This window comes from Mastomys coucha, unplaced genomic scaffold, assembly GCF_008632895.1.
Source record: "Mastomys coucha isolate ucsf_1 unplaced genomic scaffold, UCSF_Mcou_1 pScaffold22, whole genome shotgun sequence".
In the NCBI taxonomy this organism is placed as follows: domain Eukaryota; kingdom Metazoa; phylum Chordata; class Mammalia; order Rodentia; family Muridae; genus Mastomys; species Mastomys coucha.
In genome coordinates, this window is record NW_022196905.1 from 117060402 (window position 1) to 117083069 (window position 22668).

Genomic DNA, 22668 nt, shown 5'->3' on the forward strand with positions numbered 1-22668 from the left:
CCCAACTCCTGAGAACTCAAAACGCCGGACCAGAAACTTGCACGATCGCGCCCGCGGCCACTAACCCGAGCCACAGCACCCACGGCCTGCAGTCTGCCATCCCCAGGGTGTGTGTGTCTTGGGAGGGGGGAGGGGAGGGACCCCCATCGCACCTGCGGCCTCTGGGTGAGTCCCGGGCGCGGGCCCGTCCCGCGTGCTGGGAGGTCGGGGTCACCCCGTGATAGCTTCCCAGAGCGAGGTCCCCGAGGCTCCCCGGGGAGGGCGGCGGCACCCGGAGGCCGCACTGCTGGCGGCCGCGCCGCTCCCCCTCGCTCTGTGCAGCTGCCGCCCCGGCGCTTGCGCACTGGGCCCCGGGCGCGCGGCGGCACCAGGCTTTGTGTGTGCGCGTATGTGTGTGAGTGTGTGTCTGTGCGCGAGTGAGAGAGCGGGCGAGTGTGGCGAGCAGGACCCGGCGGGCGCGCTCCCCCAGCCTCTCTCTCTGTCTCTCTCTCTCTCTCTCTCTCTGTCTCTCCTCTCTCTCTCTCTCCCTCCCCGCCAGAACCATGTCGGGCAGGTCGGTTCGAGCCGAGACCAGGAGCCGGGCCAAAGATGATATCAAGAGGGTCATGGCGGCTATCGAGAAAGTGCGCAAATGGTAAGCCGAGGCGCCTGCTCGCTCTCTCGCTCGCCCCGGCTCGCTGCACCGCGTCGCGGCCGCCGGCAAGCCCGGACCCAGCGCGCAGAGCCGGCGGGGCGCAGCGGCCCCGGGCCCGGAGTTGGCGAGGGCGCGCGGCCGGGGTCACCTGCGCCCCGCGGGGGCTGCTTGCGTCCGCTGCCCAGGTGTGCTTGGCGCCGGTCGCCCACCTGGCGCGGCGGCGGCGGCGGCAGCGGCAGCGGCGGCGGCTGCAGCCCGGAGCTCGGAGCTCGGCTCTCGGGAGAAGGGGGGTTCGCAGCCGGCCCCAGAAGCCATTTCGTTTTTTTGTGCAAGTCACATGAAAGCGGCTTCCCGCGCGCCGGGGCCGTGATGCCGGCGGCGGCGGGCAGAGCGCGAGCTCCATTGTGCAGCGCGGAGCGGGCCGCCGTCTCCTCCCCGGGGCGGCGCGGCGCCGGTGTCCCCCCAACACACACATAGACACACACACACATACACACACATACATACCCTACGCCCCGACCCGCCCGCAGCTCCCCGCCTCCCAGGCCTCGGCGCCCTCGAGTCTGCGGAGTTTGCAGAGCGCGAGCCGTTTAAATTTAGCGCTTTGGGCAGCCTGGAGCGAGGGCTCCGGGCGAGGAAGGAAGATGGGGGCGAGCGCTGGGAAGGCGGTGGCGCGGCTGGGGCGCGGGGCACCCACAGCTCCCACGCGCTCCGCGCGGCACCCGGAGCTTGGGGAGCGCGGTGTTTGCAGCCAGAAGCCAAGTCCTGGGCCGTGTCTTGCCTTCTTCTAGCTGGAGCTGGTGTTTGTTTTTGCGGAGAGAACGAGCGACCGTTGTTTTTGTTCTCGGCACTGGGGGAGGAGGAGGGGGACCGCGAGATTCGGTGTGGGCCGTGCGTGTTTTTCAAGCTCAAATTAGATCGTGCCCAGCGTGGCCTCGTTATAATTAGTAGGATGGAACATTTTCACGGCCCTGGTCGCGATCTGACTCCCGAGGCGGCCCCAGAGGCCAGGCCTGAGGCGCCAGTAGTCCACCACCAGGTTGGGTCAGACTTGTTGAAAACTCCCTGCTCCCTGGTTTTAACTTTATTACGGTTTTTTTCCCACGGCTTCATCTGGGTCCGAGAGGGAGAGGAGCAGCTGAGAGGGTGTCCCCAAGTGTCAGCGGCCGCTGGCTGGATCTGTCCTTTATAGGAACTGGTCAGGCTACACTGCAGGCTGTTTTTTTTTTGGGGGGGGGGGTTCATTTCTTGAGTAACGCCTCTGTTGTTGTTGTCTTTTTTTTTTTCTTTTAACGCTACTGGGGAGGGGGTGCTGTCTCCGTTTTGATGGTGTCACAAGTTAGCTGTCCTTTCAGAGTGAAACCCAACAAAAAAGGCAAAGAGAAAAATCAATAAAGTCCACGTGCTCCCGGGCCTCCTATGGAAAGGGCTGTCTGCGGATGGCCGGATGCCCGCCGTGGACTGGGTTTGGCTCCAATGGGACAAAGAATTTTCACAACCGTGAGAAGGGGAGGCTTTCCAAAGTTGAGATCCAAGTCCTGGGTGCCGAGAGCTCCCCTGCTGAGCAGGGCCACCAGTGCCCAACTGCGGCCATTTAAAAATGGCAGAAACAGCTGCAGGCCAAAACACAGGAAAACAGCACAGTGCCCCCCTCTCCTGTGGGACTCTCATGGGAAGGCTGGGGTGGCACCCCTCCCCTGCCTCAGTCCCGCTGCACAGAAAGAACTGATATCAAGGCAAGAGCCCCTTCTGTGTCACCGCCTGGAGGGTAGAAAGGGGCTGGTGTAAGCTCCCTTTCTGGTCCTGGAGCCGTGACAGCTGCGGCTGGGTCTGCCAGCTGCTCTGCAGGGCGGGCAGATGGAGGGATGGGGCTTTCCACCCTGCGGGCCCCAGAGCAGCAGGCCTGAAGGCTTCTTCCATCCTAGCGGGTTCGCAGCCCTGCCAAGCCTGCAGTGGGGGATGTGGCTGCCTTCTTCCCTATGTTCTTTTGGGGAAAATGAGTACACCATGACCTCTAAAGACTTCAGGCTTTTTGGGATCTCCTGCTAGAGTTTCTACTTTACTTCCTAGCTGTGACCTTGGGCAAAATATGAAGCTCAGTTCCTTGACCCTGTCAACTAGGGGACTCGGTGCCCCCTCCCCTTCCAGAACTATGGAGGACCGGCTGGTCAGGTAGAGTCACTGGAGTACACAGGCGCCCTTGTAGAAGGTGGACTTTGTAGAAATTTTGATTTTGCTTCCCTCCCCATCTTAAACAGAAGTGGAGGGGCTTCCTTGAGTCACTGAATCTGGTCTTGCCCTGTCTGTACAGAAGGCTTGCCATCAACCCTGAAGGCTTGGGGTTGTTTATTAACTGTGGGCACCAACCATGCATTTCACTACTGGCTAAGACATGGGGCTGCCAGAATTAGCAAGTGAAAATACAGAACATCCAGGTAAATTTGAATTTCAGATAAATAACAAAGTGATTTTAAAAAAACAAAAACAAAAAAAAAAACCGCGGGGCGGTGGTGGTGCACGCCTTTAATCCCAGCACTTGGGAGGCAGAGGCAGGTGGATTTCTGAGTTCGAGGCCTGGCTGGTCTACAGAGTGAGCTCCAGGACAGCCAGGGCTACACAGAGAAACCCTGTCTCAAAACAACAACAACAACAACAAACCACCTTTCTCCCTGGGTATAGTGGTGCATGCCTATAACCTTAGCACTTGGAAGGTAGAGACAGGAGAATTAGGAGTTCAAGCATAGCCTCAGCTACATATTGAGTTCAAGGCTAGCTTGGTCTACATTCAAGTTTGTCTCAAAAAAAGAAAAAAAAAAGCAGAAATACATGAAAATTTCTGCTGAGAGTATTGCTTTAATGGTAGAATTTGAGCTTAATATGCACAGGGCTCTGGGTTTTGTCCTTAGCCTGTGTATACACACACCCACACACCTCACACACACACCCCTTTATGTAAGTAGTATATCTCATGAAGTATTTGAGACACATACCAAAAAGTTATCCATTTATCTGAAAAATCCAAAATCAATGAGGAAGTCTGTATTTTCTTTAGAGGAGATCTGAGGTGTCTGCCATACCATCCAGTCTGAAGGCCTAGGGCGGTTATTTTCTATACCCGATGGGCTAGCCCTACCCTAACTCTGCCCTATAGAAGTCGGGGTGAGCTACAGCCTCCCCACCCACCGCTGGTAGCTACTACTCTCCTCTCTTTCTGTCTGGTGTCCCCACCCCGGAGCAGGTTGGTGGAGTGTGAGGTAGCCAGAAGGTTGGCTGAAGGAGAACAAAATAGTAGGTCCCTTTTTGGGCCAGGCTTGAGAGGCCCAGTGTGAGTGAAAAAGACGAAGGGTGGTCCATGCTTCATGGTACGCTTTGCTCTGGGGCCTTTCGGCTCTCTTGGTCTAAGTCCTTTAGCAACTTGACATAAGCACAGAATGGCTAGTTTGGGGGTGGGGGAGCCATCCCTGAGAAGTGAGTGCCATCTGAGGGGGACCCAGACCTGATTAGGATGAGCACAGGTCTCCCAAGGGGACAAAGACTAGCCATGTAGTGAATATACAAAGGGATTTAGAGCTCTTTGGAGTCAGCACCCCCCCCCCCCCACTATCAGACCTAGAGTGCTGGAAAATCACCTTGGCCTTGCTGAGACGGACTCTGCTGTTTACATAAGAGCCCGAGCCGGGGAAGAACTTTCAAGTCATATTCTTACCTCTGGGACATCCTTTCGTCCTTTTATCTCTGGAACACTAGGCAGAGAGGAGGTCCAGAAGCCAAGCTAGTTGCCATGGAAGCAGGAGGACTCAGGCCTTGTGCTGAGTGGTTTTGTGGCTAGGTCGAGGTGCGACTTGGTGGTCAAAGTGAATGCCTCCAGGTGGTGAGAGGTGGGGGGCTGGGAGGGAGCCAATGTTTGTCATCTGGAGCAAGCTGTGGCTCCCAGGGGGAATGTGGGCTGCAGATCATGTTTTGAGAGTAGCCAAAAATCTGGATCTTTATGGTTTTCTCTCGCTCCTTTCTCTTTCTTCTATTTTGGTAATTGAGTCAACTTTTTTTTTTTTTTTCCCCGAGACAGGGTTTCTCTGTGTAGCCCTGGCTGTCCTGGAACTTACTCTGTAGACCAGGCTGGCCTCGAACTCAGAAATCTGCCTGTCTCTGCCTCCCAAGTGCTGGGATTAAAGGCGTGCATTACCACCACCACCCGGCTTGAGTCAACTTTTTAAGAGTACTGTGAGGGTAAACAAGAGGCGCCTCCTGGCCGCTCGCTTGCCGCCCTTGCTGTAAAATGATGGGCCCTGTCTAGCTCCCTCACCGTGGGAGCAGCCAGCTGTGTGTGCTCCCTCATGGTGGGCTGCAGCGCTTGGAGGGGAGCTGAGCTGCTGCCCTGAGCTAGGCAGGGCCTTTGTGAGAGAGCCAAGCCCCAGGTCAGAGGTCAGTCCCAAGGTCGGGTTCTACTTCAGTGTTTGGAAGTTCTATTTACTTTTTTTTTTTTTTTTTTTTTTGGCTTATTTTGTGTGTGTGCACATATGGAGAAGGAGCGTACTCACATGCATGTGCTGCGACACACGTGTGGAGATGACCACGTGTGGGATTGTGGGATTGTGGGACTTGTGGGAGTAGGTCCTCTCTCCTTCTACCGTGTCAGTTCTGAGGCTCTTAACTCAGGTCATCCGGTGCCTTTACCACCACCTACTGAGCTACCTCACCAGACCTATTATTATTGTTGTTTTGTTATTGTTATTATTATTATTATTATTATTATTATTATTATTTATCTCACTGTGTAGTTTAGAGCCACCTGGGACCTAGAATTAACAATCCTGCTTAAGTCTCTGAGGGTACAGGAATCTCAGGGTACTAGAATGATATACCATGACATCCCCCTGCCACCCCCAGCCCTCAAGGGCAAGTTCATAACGCTTGCCTTTGCCCCAAAGCCCCCCTCATCAGTGTCCACACCTAGTAATAGTGCTTTGTACTCCAGTGAGGAGGTCGTTGGCTGGGGAAGAAGGAGCCAGTGTGTGTTTGGTAGCCCATAATTCCTGATAACTTCAGACATCCACCTCTGTTCCCTGTCCCCTTGGAAGGCCCAAAGCTCTGGCGTGCTTTCCAACCTGAACTGTGGCCTTTATGTCACAAGGTAATTACTTAAATTTAAAAAAAAAAAAAAAAAAAAAAAAGTAACACACTGAGACTTTTACTTGGTTGATTTAACTGGGCTCGGACCACAGAAGCTGGTCAAGAGCTTGTTGGTGCAGATGGAGGGACTTTGGGCTGTTTAGGTTCTCAAAGTTTCTGGACTGTTGGCTTTTCTCATCTGTATGGTGTGTTCCTCTCTTGTCCTTTTACTCATCTCAGAGAAAGGAGAGGAAGAAGGGTTGTATAGCTCAGGCTCTAGCACCCAGGGGCCATCAGGATTATGTCTCTACCTGTCACTGAAGTGGTTCCTGGCCATAGCCTTGCCCCTCCAGGTGCCTCCTGAGTATTCAGAGTGGAGAGTAAAAGCCTGGGCCTGTGGCTCTTGCGCTCTGTCTGCCCCCAGGAGGAGGAGGCGGGTAGAAGACAGACATCTGCCTTCACACCTGGCTCCCCCTGCTAAAAGAAGCGCGGGCAAGGCCTTTGGAAAGCAGTCCACGCAGAGGTTTGGGTTCTCACCGTAGGGTTAGGAGCTCACCTCCTTGATCGGTCAGGTGGAGGAGGTGGCGCTTGCTGCCACAGAGGGGCATGTAAAAAAAAAACCATCAGAGTATGTGGGCATGGGGCTTGGCACATGGAAGCAATCACACATGGTCAGTCTCTTTTAATAGTGAGGGCCAGGCCATCGATACAGGAATGGGGAGACCTGAGTGGCAGTTTGTGGATGGACGTGTATAGTTTGGTTATGGTTATCTTTGAGTGTGCTTGCCATCGATTCCACCCCCCTCACCCCCAAAGGCTCAGTGGCGGCGACGTGGCAGAGACTGTGATGTGTCACAGTATGAATGAGGGGAAGAAGTTTGGGCTCATTCATCACTGTAGTTCTAGGCAGCAATGGGACTCTTGTGCTGAATTGAAATCGCAGCCCGGCCTCTCCCTCTGGCTCCCCAAATCAGCTGGGTTACTTGCTATAAACTCATTAAGACTTGAGGTTACCTCACTAAGATGGCCAAGCTGGAGCCCAGACTGTTGTGGTTCAAACCCCAGCCCTGTCCCTGATTATTTCCCCCTAAGTTGTGTTCACCCCTGCCTGCCTGGGTACATGGCCTCTAAATAGCTAGAGCAAGAAGTGGTACCATCTAACAGAAGTTGGTGGCTGTAGTAACAGTCTAGAAATTGGCCGTGGCTTGGTGAGGGCATAGTTATTATCCTGGATGAAACCATTCGCTCCCTTTCCTTCTCACGCCTTGTATTTTTCTCCTCTTCATCTGCAAGCCGTTCTCTCTCAACTGGGCACTTGACTTCTGTCCTGTGGGAGTTTAGAACCCAGGGGTTCATGAGACCAGAGGTCCATGTAGAGCCTTGACTGAAGGACAGGTACAAGGAATTGTCCCCACAAGGCCAGGCTGAGCCTACCTCTCAATGTCCAGCCCACCCCATACCCCTACACTGTTCTGAAGGGAGACTAACAAGAGTGCTTGTTTTCTGGGTCCCAGAAGGGTAGGGAGCACGAAGCTTACGTCAGCCAAGTGACTTTTCCCAGGGGCCTCAGCCGTCAAGGACAGAGCTGGGATTCCAGCCATATCCATGTGATCAAAGCTTGCTGTCTTAGCCCCGGGGGCTGCGCAGTCCTCAATTTGTAGCTGCAACCTCTGCCACCCTCTCCCCTTAAGCAGAGTCCTCTACAAAGCCCCCTGGTGATGGGCTCTTCCTCATTCCCTCCCTGCAGGGAGAAGAAATGGGTGACGGTTGGCGATACGTCCCTACGAATCTACAAGTGGGTCCCTGTGACGGAGCCAAAGGTTGATGACGTGAGTATGTAGGGCGGTTGTGTCCTCATTCCCTCCCCATGGTAACCTCCCCGCTGCAGGGAGAAGGGCTCTGTTGCTGACCACTGGCCTGGGGACCTAAAGCCAAACTGCTCAGAAAGCAGAACCCAACTGAGGCCTAGAAAGGCCCCTGGACCTGTGTCCTCATGTTCCTTGCAAGTTGTCCTCTGTTTTAAGAGCCTCACAGCCGGCCAGTGGAGACACACTTTTATGGGGCTTACTCTCCCTAGAACCCTGTGTACCACCGTGCTGGGATAGGCATTGTTGTGCCCAGTGATACCAAGCCTCCGCCTTCCCTATAACCTCTGTTCCTGAGCCGCCATCCATCTGCCAGGCCCTGTGTTAATGCTTCATACAGTTTACCTACTCCCTATCCTTTAAAATCTCTTTACAAGGAGAAGACATGGTCTCTGAGAGGTAGAGCTACTCCCGCCCCCACCCACCCCCGAAGTCATGCAGATACGTCAAAGGTGTGACTGGGACCCAGAAGTCTTTCTGATTTTGAAAGGCATGTGTTCACTGTTCCTGGAGAACCTTCTACTGATCCGAAGCTCTTGGAAGAACAGGAATGAGAGAGCCTGGTATAGGGATGCCTGCACCACTCACTCGGGGGTGGGGGAGACAACTGGGACCAAGCTGACCATAATGTCCAGAATGGGCTGTGGTGAGCATGCTGTGTTCTGAGGAAGGATGCTTAAGCATCTAGAGGCCTTTGTACACGCCAGCTGCTTCTGGGAGCAGCGTGACCGTGGTTAATAAGTGTTGGTGTGGGGTAGCAGCTTTCTCAGTAAAGACAGGGGCTAAGCTTCCCTTCCAAGGGGCTAGCTTCTTTCTGACCCATCTTCAATAATCTGCCGCCTGAGAGCAGGGACTCTAGGCAGGGCTAAGATCCCATGTTCACCTTGGGAGGGCTCAGGACTGACATCCCTTCTCATTTTGACCTGGGTTTCTAAAGCCACCAAGGCTCCTCTTATCATAAAGGGACCAAGGCTTGGCCTATATCTACGTGTAACTGGACACAGGGCAGCTCAAGTCCTCTGAGGCCGTTCCTGGCTCCTGGCTCCAGCCCCCGCCTTGGCCTTACACATCATTAGGTGGTGTAGAAATGCTGGCTGCATCTGAGGAGATGTGGTCCCTGCTGTCAAGGAATTTCTAATCTCGTTGGGGGAAGATAATTATAGAATAGCAGGAAACAGACATCAGGGAAGTGCCAAGTGGAATATGATCAAGGGAACGTGTAATCTATGGGCCGTGGGAAGGATGGGCTCCTGGCTGAGCAAAGAGACAAGCCCTGGCTAACCCATGAGGCTGGATGTATCAGCTCACTGTGGGACCCCCGCTGCCCTCTCCCCTGTGTAGAGCAGCCATGCCTAGCTTTTGTGGTTTCTGTACCCAGAATGTGCACCGTGTGGCCTGGAGAATACTTAACAGGACAGTATTCCGGAAAGGCTGAGTTCCTTTCACCTCCAGGAGCCCAGGCAGGAGCATGCTATTTAATCCCTCTTTCCCTAGGGCTGACCTCTGGATAAGATGCTGATTCCTGGGCCCCACCCCAGACAGCTACATTAGAATCTCTAAAGCTCAGGCCGGAATCTTAGAGTAGGGGAGGGGTTAGCTTTTCACGGTTTTAGAAAATACTCAATTAGGACACAGTTGTACCATTTTTTTTTTTAAGATTTGTTTTATTTATTTTATGTATATGAGTACACTGTAGCTGTACAGATGGCCGTGAGCCATCGTGTGTGGCTGCTCTCCGGCCCGCTCACTCTGGCATAATTCACTGTAGCTGTCTTAAGACGCACCAGAAGAGGGCGTCAGATCTCATCATGGGTGGTTGTGAGCCACCATGTGGTTGCTGGGATCCGAACTCAGGACCTTTGGAAGAGCGGTCAGTGCTCTTACCTGCTGAGCCATCGCGGCAGTCCATGTACCATCTTTTTAAAGATAAACATTAGTGCTCTTCAAGGCTTCAGTTTTTTTTTTTCCTAAATAGGCAAAAAACGTGTGTCAAAATTCAAATGTTACTTCTTTTCATTCGTGTGTGTGTGCACACGTGTATGCATGCATGTACCATGGCACACAAGTGGAAGCCAGGAGACAACTTATGGGAATCAGTTCTTCAGGCTTGCTGCCTTTATTGCTAAGCCATCTTGCCAGCTCCTGTTATAGAATTATAGCTGAGAAAGTTATAGCTACTAACACTGAAGTGTTTTTTCCGTGACAGGGTTTCTCTGTGTAGCCCCAGCTGTCCTGGAACTCACTCTGTAGACCAGGCTGGGCTCAAACTCAGAAATCCACCTGCCTCTGCCTCCCAAGTGCTGGGATTAAAGGCGTGTGCCACCATTGCCCTGCTTATGGGGTGCATTCTTGCAAGTGAATTTTGCTTTGTGGGTGTAGCTCAGCAATAGAGCATTTGCCTAGCGTGTAGGTAGGATGCTGGGGTTGGGGTGTCTACAAATCACTCAGTAGTAAAGGTACCTTCTCCGTCAAGCTGGATGACTTGAGTTTGGTCCCCAGAACTCACATGGAAGAATAAGACAACTGATTCCTAAAAGTTTCCTCTGACGTTCACATATGTACTGTGGTCACCCACCCAGCTCCCACCCCTACCCTGTATGCGTGTGTGGCTGTTACCAGGTTATGCCCCGTGCCACAGGTAACCACAAACGTGTTCTGCCTCAGTTTATTTGCACCTTTTTGAAATGTTACTATAAAAGAAAATGACGTATTTCTTGTGCACATGAATGTTTTCTCTGCATATATGTGTGTCTGCCCCATGTATGCAATCCTCTCAGAGGCTGGAAGATGGCGCTGGACCTCTTAGAATCAGGGTTGCAGATGGTTGTGAGCCACTATATGGATGCTGGGAACTGAACTTGGGGCGTCTGCAGGAACAGCCAGTGTTCTTAGTAGCTGGGCCATCTGCAGCCGTGTTTAAATATTAATTTTGCAGCAGATCTTTTTTCCTAAATCTGTCTTTCATTGCTGCATGCACATACCCCACATTGAGTACCTCCTTGAAGGTACCCATTTGTGTTCATCCTTCCAGAGTGCTCATGCTCATGAGTACACAATAGATGGTATTCACCCCACCTCAACGCACCCGAAAGGTAGTGAGTGGCAGCTGCATGTTCTGTTCCCCTTTGTCTTGGAGATGTTGAGATATTTTAACGTGTTCATGCCTTGCAGATGTTTCTGATTAAAATCCAAAGAGAGCCACCTTAGTCTCTGCAATTGTTCTATTGAACAATCAGGCCGACCGTGATTTACTTTTGGAGTCTTTACCATCATTCATAGAAACCCACATGATTCTGTTCTCTTGGGGCTGGGGTGTGGCTCACCCGCAGAGCTGGTATATGTGAGGCCCTGGGTTTGATCCCCAGCACCCTAGAAGCTCCTCCTCCACTCTCTACTGCCTCTTCGAGTTTTCTATCCTTCTCGATACTTTGAGAAAGCCGCCCCCCACCCCCCAAGAGCTTAAGCGGCTGGAAATGTCTTTGCCATGGTTGTATCCACCCTGGTCAACAGTGGCAGCGACTAAGGCCTTTCCCCTAGTTTCTCTCCCTAGAAGAGGGAGTTCCCAGCAGCCAGGGGGTTTGCCTGTGTGCAGGTAACAGCCTCACAGACAGGTGAGATTGTGTCTCAGAATCCTCCCCTCCGTGAGACTCTTTGATCCTAAGGAACGCTTCGTGGGCTACGTTCAAATACAGACAGAGACAACCTGCCAAGGCTTGGGGGTTCTGACTGTTTGATGGAATTAAATATTTATGCCACTCCCCAGAGCCGCTCATGTGCGAGCTCACGCACGAGAGACACACACACACACACACACACACACACACAGGCATGCACGAACGCACACATGCTTGGATGATTGACTGGGTTTCTGTCCCATTTTTCCTCTAGAAAAACAAGAACAAGAAGAAGGGCAAGGACGAGAAGTGCGGCTCGGAAGTGACCACTCCAGAGAACAGCTCGTCCCCAGGGATGATGGACATGCACGGTGAGCCCCGCCCCAGCCGCTTCCCCCTGCCTGGGCCTGGGTTGTGTTTTTGTTTCTCTAGCAGGTTTGCTCACATTCCAGGCAACAGGTAGGAGGGCTGGGCAGGACTGCCAGGCCTCTGTGCCACAGAGGAGCTCTTCAGGGGGAGGTGCTTCTCTCCCTGGCACACCTAGCCAAGGAACGAAGCTGGAGCACTAAAAAGAGACCCTCTCCTCCCCCAGACCTGAGGGGATGACCATCTATCTCACAGGAGGTGATCCCAGCACCCCTACACGCCCAGGAGGACTTGGGGTCATAACATATCAGACCCACAAGGGCATTTCCCATTCTCTCGTTTTGCTTGGCTCCTGGGGAACTCCAGAATGGATTTCTGGGTGGTTCACGGTCACCGTAGGAACCTGGGCACTGCCGTAGCTGTGTGATTTTTAGAAGTCACGTGTTTCCCACCAGTCAGGGTGGTGCTGGGGCCCCCGAGGTAGCTGGTCTCCCGTTCTCCCCTTGTCTGTCTGTCTCTCTGTCTCTGTGTCTTTCACCTTATTGTTGGGAGGAAAGGCTCAAATCACACTCGTGGCTCCATGAAACATCCAAAAAATACACACACCTTATGGTCAGACCAGGCCAAAGCACAGGATGTGTCTCGTCGGGTCTCTTCTGTCTCCTCCTGCTTGCTTTTGTGAGAGTGATTAGCTTTCTGTCACTGTGACGGAATGCTTTTTGTTGCTGGTGCAGTTTGAAAGAGGAAAGGTTTATTTGGGCTTAGGGCATCAAGTCAGTTGATGTCATTGTTTTGGGGCCTCTGGTGGGCTACTACATCACGGCAGAGTATGACAGTAGAGGAAGCTTCAGGCCAAAGAGGAAGAAGAATGGGCTCCCTTGGGGACTCTTGCCTGAAATCCCAGTACTTGGAGGCTAAGACAGGAAGATACAAGTCAAGGGACAACATGTGCTACATGGTGAATTCTAGGCTAGCCTGGACTACGAGAGTGAAATAGTGTCTCAAAGCCAAGCTGGGGCCAGTGAGATGGGCACACCTTAAAGGGGTATCTCTTCAGTGGCCATAAGACATCCAGTCCCCTCAGGCCCCACCAGCCTCCCAAGTGCATCAAGATGAGGATTTAGCCTTTTTCACATGGGCCTTTAAGGACATTTAAGATTCAAACTATTAGCAGTTTTTCTATTTATAAGTCTGAAAACCTGCTCTACTGCTGTTGTCTGAAGTCAGGTGTTATTGTGCCAGAAGCAGCTGGCTTAGGCGGGAGCAGCTTTCATCCCTTAGGGGAGCCTTGGCTACTCTAACCCACCGGGTCACCCAGAGTTTGCCACGCCCATCTCTCTCTTCCCCCTTCTTTTTTTAAAAGCATTTTTTATTTTATGCATATTGGTGTTCTGCTACTTGTATCCCATTCAAGGCGGGAGGAGGTGTCAGATGCCCTGGAACTGGAGTTACAGACAGTTGTGAGCTGCCCTGTGGGTGCTGGGTATTGGACCTGGGTTCTTTGGAAGATTACCCAGTGCTCTTAACCATTGAGCCATCTCTCCACCCCCTCCTCCCTTTTCTTTTCTCTCTCCTTCCCTCCCTCCTCTCTTCCTCTGTCCTTAGTTCATTTATTTATTACTCGTTTCCTTTGTTTTTCTTTTTCGAGGACAGTGTCTCAATATTTAGCGGGTGGCTGGCCTGGAACTCATCGTCTAGACTAGGCTGGCTTGAAACTGAAACATCTACCTGCTGGGATTATCAGGATTATTGTATTTGGATTAAAGCCATGTACCATCACACCTGGATACATTCATTCATTGTTATGTGCACATGCCATAATACACACGTGGAAGTCCAGAGGACAACTTGTGAGAGTCATACCTCTCTGTCTACCATGTGGGCCCTGAGGATTGAACTCCTGTCATCAGGCTTAGTGGCAAGCACACGTACCTACCGAACCATTTTGACAGGCCTGTCTTGGGAAATTTTTTGTTGTCCAATTTTTTTTTTTTTTTTTTTTTTTTTTTTTTTTTTTTTTTTTTTTTTGTGACAATGTTTTGCTCTGTAGCCCAGGCTGGTTTCGAATTCACTATGTAGCACAGGCTGTGTTCAAACTTATAATGATCTTCCTGTCTCTGCCTCCCAAGTACTGGATAGGTGTCCAGGTTTCGACCTTAATTTTAATGTTTTTACTTTTGAAGTATTTTGTTGCATTTATTTATTTTGTGTGTGAGGTGGGGAGACATAAGGTGTGCCTGAGCTTATGGGCGATGGTTCCGTCTTCCTACCAAGTAGGTTCCAGGGATCGAACTCAGATCCTCAAGCTTGGTGACAAACTCCTTCACCCACTGAGCCATCTCAATGGCCCATGTATATACTTGTCCTTTTGACTGCTCTAAGCCTTTTGTACAAAGTAGTATGTTAGTAGATCAGAAAGTTTAAGTCAAAAAGGAGTAGTGGCTCGCTCAAGTTGCTGATGCCCTCAGACACAGCCCCGCCTCATCCTGGGAAGACAGAGGCAGTGAGTACCCTCATGTTTTAGGGTTACTATTGCTATGGTAAAAAGCATATTGATCAATGCTGATCAAAAGCAAATTGAGGAGGAAAGGATTTATCTGGCTTATGTTTCCACAAAGTTAGTTCACCGTCAAAGTCAGGATGGGAACTCAAACAGGGCAGGAACCTGGAGGCCGGAGCTGATGCAGAGGCCATGGAGGGGTGCTGCTTCCTGGCTTGCTCCCCATGGCTTGCTCATAGAACACCAGGACACTGCCTACAGTGGACTTGCCCTCCCCCACCAATCACAGGCTTTCTTACAGTCAGATCTTATGGGGACACTTTCTCAATTGGGGCTTCCTCCTTTCGAATGACTCTAGCCTGTGTCTATTTATTTTTTGGATTTTCAAGACAGGGTTTCTCTGTGTAGCCCAGGCTATCCTGGAGTTCACTCTGTAGACCAGGCTGGCCTCGAACTCAGAAATCCACCTGCCTCTGCCTCCCAAGTGCTGGGATTAAAGGCGTGTGCCACCACTGCCCGTCTAGCCTGTGTCTAATTGACATAAAATTATCCAGCACATCCATTTACCCAAACTGTCCATGCTAGATCTCCAGCCCCTGGCACCTTGTTTCTTACGGACTTGGCTTCACAAAAACACAATGGAGTTTTGCTGCTGCTTAGTGAGCAAAGAAAGAGCCGTGTTCCCACTGAGTGTAGTGGCTTGGGACTGTGAATCTAGCTCTCCAGAGATGGAGGCAGAGGGATCAGGAGTCTGAGCACAGCCTGGGCTATGTGAGACCCTGTCTCAAAATACAAAAGCCAAAAGCAACAATAAAAAAACAAGGGTTGATGATGTAATCCCGTTGACAGAGTGCTCTCCTGCCAGGCACAAAGCTTTGAGTCCCCTCCCTCGTACTTTGTAAGCTGGGTATGGGGGTCCAGGCTTCTAATCCCAGCAGTTGAGAGAAAGGGGCAGGAGAATCAGATAAGCCCCAGGTTCAAGCCTAGAGTCCATGAGTCAGAATTCATCTCTTTTCAGGGTGAGATACCGGGTATGGCCTGGTTCCCCAGCATTCTGAAGCAATGCCTCTGACTTTCCCAGGATCTCTCTTCACTGTGTCATCTTATGTTTGTCATGTAACCTCTAGCCTTTTGGTTGGTTTTAACGTGTAAAACACAGTGGCGGTACCTGCTCCATGAAGTCTTTGTGGGGATTAGATGAGATAACCTCTGAAGGGCCTTGGCATGCTTACAGCTGTGTTATGAAGCCGCCCCAGTGTGTCAAGGATCTGATGACAAGGCCCATTTTACAGATGAAGAGCTAAGGCTCAGAGAAGAGAAGTCAGCTTGTCCCATTAGCAGCTGATAACTCCCCATGCTAGAGCTGATATGTGAGAGGCTTTGTGGGCCGAATCCAGACTTGCTGCCTGGACAGCTGTGCGGAGAGTCACATACCTACCACTGCTCATTCTCATTTTAGTTCATGAGCAACCAAGACCAAGGCAGGGGTGACCAAGCGTGAAGGCTTGGGGACAAATGTTGGCCTGGCACGACTCTTCCAGAAGGCTGGGGAAGGGGCCCAGCAGGAGCTGTAGAGGTCACCTGAGCTGCTGTCTGTAGTCCACAGATTCAGCCGTGTCAGCTTTGGATCACAGTTCCCAGGCCAGGCCCCAGCATCTGCCTCGTCAGACATTAATGCTCATGACAATTTATTATGTCATTTATTAACAGAATCTTCAACCACACGTGCATCTAGGTCCTGGTCTGGGAAAATTTAGACTTTCTTGAAGGTAAATGGGGAGTGTGCATGTTTTTCAAGTCAAGTATTCACAAGAGAGTGCTTTTATGTAACTAGCATTCCAGAGTATAGTCAACCGAGATCATCTGGGCTGTGTGACTGCCTGGCGCTCCCTCCGGGTGGAGGTAAAAAAGATACTAGGAGTTGAGAGTTGGTCCACATTGGATGGGAGGCACGTACCTGTGAGCCTAGCACTGGGTAGATAGAGGGGCAATGATCAGAAGTTCAAGTTCATCTTCAGTGATCTGACAAGTTTGAAGAAAACATGAGCAACATAAAATTGTGTCCTAGGGGGCTGGAGAGATGGCTCAGCAGTTAAGAGTACTGAGTGCTCTTCTCAAGGTCCTGAGTTCAAATCCCAGCAACCACATGGTGGCTCACAGCCATCTGTAATGAGATCTGACACCCTCTTCTGGTATGTCTGAAGACAGCTACAGTGTACTTATATACAATAAATAAATCTTTTGAAAAAAAAAACCAAAATAAAATAAAGTTGTGGGGGGCTGGAGAGATGGCTCAGTGGGTAAGAGCATTGACTGCTCTTCCGAAGGTCCTGAGTTCAAATCCCAGCAACCACATGATGGCTCACAACCATCCATAATGAGATCTGATGCCCTCTTCTGGTACATCTGAAGACAGCTACAGTGTATTCATTTATAATAATAAATAATTTAAAAAAATAAATAAAGTTGTGTCCTGAAAAAGAAAGAGAAAGAAAGGAACAACAGACCTGAAGGATCAGTTCCCCCATCTGCACAAATTTTGGTTACAATACCAGGTAGATAGGTGCCCATCAGTAAGTTATTGATTAAATGCAGTGTCTGGGCATGGTAGTACACCTGTCGCACCCCTACAGTCTCCAGCTACTAGGAAGCCAAAGCCAGAGGATTGCTTGAGACCATGAGTTTGGGGATAGCCTGGACCACATAGCAAGCAAGACCTTGTTTTCAGAACAAAATGGTGTAGGTGTGAGTGCTCTTTCTAGGTGTGTGGCACATAGATATGCAGGGAGGGCCTCCGTCCTCTTCAGTTTTACAAGGTTCCATGGGTAACGTTGCCTACAAAGATGTGTTAAACTTACTGTTTAAGAAGGTCTCAGTATGAAGTCCTGGCTATCCTGAACCCACTAGGTAGATCACAGTGATCTTGAGTTTGCAGGAATTCTCTAGGCTCTGCTCCTAAATGCTAGGATTATGAGTGTGAGCTGCCGAGTTATTGAGTGTGTCTGTAAGATCATCCCTTGGGTGTCTTTGGTCTAAAATGGCTGTATCGTGCTTACCTGGCAGAGTAGAGATGATCCAGAAGGTGATATTCAAGGGTGAGGCTCTTTCATTGTACTTGGGGTGTGCCAGTTCACACATCACCCCTGTGATTCTCCCAGATGTGAGAAATTCAGCTGTGTAATTTGTGGTCATTGGGGACTGTGTTCATGCTCTCCCCTATAAAAATAAAAAAATAAATCGACTATACCCATGAAAGGGGTTCAAGACAAGGGGAAGTATACCCTGGGCCCCAGAACTGTCTCCAACTTAACTATTAGTTCCACCCGATTAGTTCCACCACCCCATTCATTTCCTCTCATCTCTTCGTCTGTCTCATTGGAGGGTGGGAGCTGGGGGATGGATGGCTCAGTGGTTAAGAGCACTCACTGGCTGCTCTTCTAGATAACCCAGGTTCAATCCCCAGCACCTATGTGATGGTTCATGAACCATCTGTAACTCCAGGCCCAAGAGACACAATGCCGTCTTCTGGCACCTGTGAGTGCCAGGGCATGCATGTGGTACAAACACACATGTAAGCAAAACATCCATACACATAGCATAAATAAAAGAAAAAAATCTGTGGGTAAAGCTGAAGAGAGATCTTAGTCGTTAAGAGCACTTGATGTTCATCCAGAGGACCTGAGTTCAGTTCCCAGCATACATATCAGGTGGGTTACAGCTATAACTCCAGCTCCAGGGGATCCAAAGCCTCCAGTGGGTACCTCCACTCATGTGCACATACATAATTTAAAATAATTAAATCTTACAAAAATGATTCCCGTGGTTGGAGAGTGGCTAAAAGTACTTAACGTTCTTGGAAAGGGGCTGGTTTGTGTTCCCAGCACAACTATCCAGTGTACATGTGTTCCCAGCACAACTATCCAGTGTGCACATGTGCATGGTACACATAGTACATCCAGGCCCAAAACATACACATAAGTAATAAATCAGCTACTTTAAAAAGTGACTAATAAAGCTCTTGCTACTATTTTGTTTTTTATTTTATTTTGAGACAGGTTCTCTCTCCTTAGTCCTTTCTGGTGTGGAATTCACAGGGATCCACCTCCCTCTGCCTACCCAGTACTGGGATTAAAGGCGTGCCCCACCACACCAGCTATCCCTTTTATTTTGGATCAACAGGAAGCCAGTCTGGGGCTTAAGGAAATGAGGGGGGATATGGTAGTGATACTACTTCATGGCCAGAAGCACAAAATACCTGCTTTTCTCCACCTAGAATTCATATGATCCCAAAGTTTTTTTTTTTTCAATAATTCTTTGAGAATTCCATAAATGTATACAATGTATTTTGGTCATATTCACCCGATAAGAACTCCCAGATCCCCTTCCATCTTTGTCTTCCCTGCTTTCATTTTTTTAAAAAATTTATTTAACTATTTTATGTACATTGGTGTGATGGTGTTAAATCCTTTGGAACTGGAGTTATAGATAGTTGTGAGCTGCCATGTGAAGTGCTGGGAATTGAACCTGGGTCTTTTGGAAGAGCAGACCACTTTGGAAGACACTTTTTTTTTTTTTTTTTTTTTTTTTGAGACAGGGTTTCTCTGTGTAGCCCTGGCTGTCCTGGAACTCACTCTGTAGACCAGGCTGGCCTCAAACTCAGAAATCCACCTGCCTCTGCCTCCCAAGTGCTGGGATTAAAGGCGTGCGCCACCATCGCCCGGCATGGAAGACTCTTACACACTGAACCATATCTCCAGCCCCTTCCCTGCTCCCATTATTTAAAATAATAATAATAATAATACTTTATCTGAGTACTGAATATTTTATCTGAGTGTGGTAGCACACACTTTTAATCCCAGCATTTGGGGGTGGGGGGCAGAGGCAGGTGATCTCTGAGGTTGAGGCCAGCCTGGTCTATATAGCAAGTTCCAGATGAGTTAGGGCTACATAGAGAAACCATGTCTAAAAAAGGATTTTTTTGTGTGTGTTTTTTGTTTTGTTTTTTCGAGACAGGGTTTCTCTGTGTAGCCCTGGCTATCCTGGAACTCACTCTGTAGATCAGGCTGGCCTCGATCTCAGAAATCTGCCTGCCTCTGCCTCCCAAGTGCTGGGATTAAAGGCGTGCACCACCACTGCCTGGCAAAAGGATTTCTTTTTATTTCATGTTTGTTTGCCACATGTATTGAAGCCAGTAGTGGGTCAGATCCCCTGGGACTGGAGTTGTGGGTGGTTATGAGCTGACATGTAGGTGCCAGGAGCCAAACCTGAGTCTGCCAGAGCAGCAAGTGCTCTTTGCTGCTGAGCCATCTCTCTAGTCCTTTGTATCCCTTCCTTCCTTCCTTCCTTCCTTCCTTCCTTCCTCCCTCCCTTCCTTCCTTCCTTCCTTTCCTCCTTTTTCTTTCTTTTGGTGTCAGATCCCATTACAGATGGTTGTGAGTCACCACAGGGGTTGCTGGGATTTGAACTCAGGACCTGCTCTTAACCACTGAGCCATCTCTCCAGCAACATGTTCTTTTTTCTAATTAGTCCAGTTTGTGTTCATATATTCATGGGTGTGGCTCCATTCCACTGGAGCATGGTCAGCCTACCAAGTAAATGGACTCTCTCCAAAAGAGTCAGTAGCCCATCCTGGCATGCTGAAATGTTAGCCGGCTTGATCTTCAGGCAGCCAAAGCCGCTGTGCTTTGTGAGCAGCTTGCGGTCCTGTTCAGTCCAGGAGTGCCCATTGTTTGTGCTCTGGTCCTTCCCAGCTTCCAGCTCCTACCAGTCTTTTCTGACTCAAAGGCCCCAGACACAGGGACCTCCTTAGTTAGCCAGGGGCTGTGGGAGAGTTTTTGAGAGGGGATCAGGCCAGCTGTGAGAATCCCTTGTGTCACAGGCTATGAGGCAAAAAGCATTAAAGCATGGGAAAGCCAGTCCCCGGCCACACGCACTCACGCGCGCACGCGCGCTCGCCTCTCCTCGGCAGTTACAGAATGTCAACCTGTGCTCTGTTCCTGTGCAGATGATAACAGCAACCAGAGCTCCATAGCAGATGCCTCCCCCATCAAGCAGGAGAACAGCAGCAACTCCAGCCCCGCCCCAGAGCCCAACGCACCTGTGCCCAGCGATGGCACCGAAGCCAAGGCTGATGAGGCGCAGGTCGATGAAAAAGAGCACCCTGGAGCTGAAGGTACTTGCCATTCCAGGAAAGGGGCACAGAGGGGCTGCTGCGTAGCCAGCCTGTAGCCAGACAAGCCACGGGTGTTCTAAGAAGGCTTTGCCATGTGCCAAGCCCAGGCCATGACCGTAGAAGAAAAGTAAGACCTGGTTTAGAGCCATTAAAAAAAGAGAAGTCAGACAATTGGGCTGGGTTTGAACCCCAACACCACATAAACTGAGCATGTTTTATATGCTTGGGGTCCTACCTACCACTTGGGAGGTAGAGGCTGGAAGATCAGGAGTTTGGGCCAGCCTGGTCTATGTTTTGAGTTTGAGGACAGCTGGGGCTAGGCAGAAAAACTCTGTCTCAAAAAAAAAAAAAAAAAAAAAAAAAAAAAAAAAAAACCAACAACAACAAACAAAAACAAAAAACAAACCAAAATAAAACAAAGAAAATCACTAGAATTAGGAATGGAAGTAAAAGTCTTGCTGAACTATGAAGGTAGTTAGAAGAGGCTTCCTTGTGGTGACAGAAGCAGATGATGGTGGAGTTACTCAAGTAAAGAAGCCTAGGGGCTATCTGAGAGAAGAGCATCGTCGGCAGAGAGCAGGTGGTACAAAGGTCCTGAGGTAGAGGTAAGGTCAGTGTGGCCAGAGAAGATAGGAGGGACTGGAAAAGTAAGACGAGTCCGAGAGGGGGCTCAGCTTCAAATGTGGTGAGCTCATAAGGCCACCATCCCCCTGGCTTTGTATAGACAGTGAGATAAGAGGCATGAGTTGACATGACCTAAAAAACTGAGAAAAGATGCGATGCTTAGTGTAGAAGGTGGCAATAGCATTATGCAACTGCACCCTTTTTTATGTGAGGAAGGGTGGTAGCTAGGCCAGCGGAGGAGGTGACACAGGTCTGATAACTGATTGTGATGCTAGAGAGCTGTAATCCCCGTTCAGTGGAAGAAGGTACAAGGTGACCACTGTAAGGCCAGCCTGAGCTACAGAGCAAATGTTGGGCCCAGCATAGAACAAAGCAAAAAATCTGGAAAAATGGTTCAACGGTTAAGAGCATTCGTTGCTCTTACAGAACCCAAGTTCAGTTCCTAGCACCCACATAGTAGTTCACAGCTGTGTAACTCCAATTCTAGGGGATACAATCCAATGCCCTCATGGCCTCCAAGGGCACTGCATGGAAGTGGTGTGCTTACATTTAATAAAAACACTCATACCCATAAAATAAAAATAAATAAATAGGTGAAAGGCAAAAGATATATTTCAATGATAGAACTCTTGTCAGGCATGCAGAGACCCTAGGTTTAATCCCCCCACCCCTCACACACGGGGAGGCACTGTGGGGGGATACAGCTCAGTTGGTAGAGCAATTGCCTAGCATCCAAGAATCCCTGGATTCTATCCCTAGTACTAAGTAAACTGGGTTGTGGTAGTACCTACCACTTGAAAGATGGAAGCATAAGGACCAGAAAAAAGCTCAGAGTCATCCTTGGCCATATACGGAGTTCAAGGTTAACCTGGAGAAATGCTTGTGCCTTTGAAGAAGAGATTTTTTAATTTTTTGTTTTTTAAAAGATTTTATTTATCATTATATCTAAGTACACTGTAGCTGTCTTCAGATGCACCAGAAGAGGGCGTCAGATCTCATTACGGGTGGTTGTGAGCCACCATGTAGTTGCTGGGATTTGAACTCAGGACCTTGAGAAGAGCAGTCGGTGCTCTTACCCACTGAGCCATTTCACCAGCCCCCAAGAGATTTATTTTTATTTATTTATTTTTCACATTGCTATCCACTTGACTCATCCATGGCATTGTCTGGCCCCTCAGCCAGGGGACTTTTGAGGTCATGGTCATAATAAAGAAAGCGAGTCTGGAGGCCTCAGGAAGGTTCCTTGGCAGTGATGACCTGTGACCCAGGCTTAAAGGATAAGCTGATGTTACAGGAGGGCAGCTTTTCCAGTCAGAGATACCAAGTCCCAGAGTGGTGTGGGAAGTCAGTATGACTGATGGCCGCAGAACTGTATGGGGGAGTGTATGGAAGCCTGACGGTAGAACAAATGGGGCCTACCTGACTGACCAGGAGAGCAAGCTGGAGGGTGTGCAGCCCCGACTTCAGCTAACCGTGTCCTTAAGAGCAAAAGTGCCTGGCAGGATGCCCGAGAGCAGGTAGAGAGGTTCTGCTAGGCTCGACCATCTCAGATTTAGGCAGCCACCATTTTTTGAGCATGTGAGAGAGTAACCATGTGAGGTTGGCTCTTGGGTAAGGCAGAAGTGGGTCTGTAGGTCAGTATATTGAGGATCTAAGTTAGGTTTTTATTGCTGTGATAAAACACCATGCCCCCCGGGCGGTGGTGGCGGGCGGTGGTGGCGCATGGCTTTAATCCCAGCACTTGGGAGGCAAAGGCAGGCGGATTTCTGAGTTCAAGGCCAGGC

General features: G+C 50.1%; 1 protein-coding gene and 1 non-coding gene across 2 annotated transcripts in view; both read left to right on the plus strand.

Moving 5' to 3' along the window:
- Window positions 1-231: 231 nt before the first annotated feature.
- The window catches only part of Bcl7a (BAF chromatin remodeling complex subunit BCL7A), a 32975-nt gene continuing 10538 nt past the window's right edge, over window positions 232-22668 (plus strand). The window contains exons 1-4 of the mRNA XM_031337810.1: window positions 232-634; window positions 7491-7572; window positions 11497-11593; window positions 20093-20260. Of these exons, the coding sequence (XP_031193670.1) occupies window positions 543-634; window positions 7491-7572; window positions 11497-11593; window positions 20093-20260 (439 nt within the window). The 5' untranslated portion in view covers window positions 232-542. The remainder of the gene's footprint in view (window positions 635-7490; window positions 7573-11496; window positions 11594-20092; window positions 20261-22668) is intronic.
- Window positions 17137-17307, plus strand: LOC116071487. The gene has a single exon (XR_004110920.1). It is a non-coding gene; the product is annotated as a U1 spliceosomal RNA (small nuclear RNA).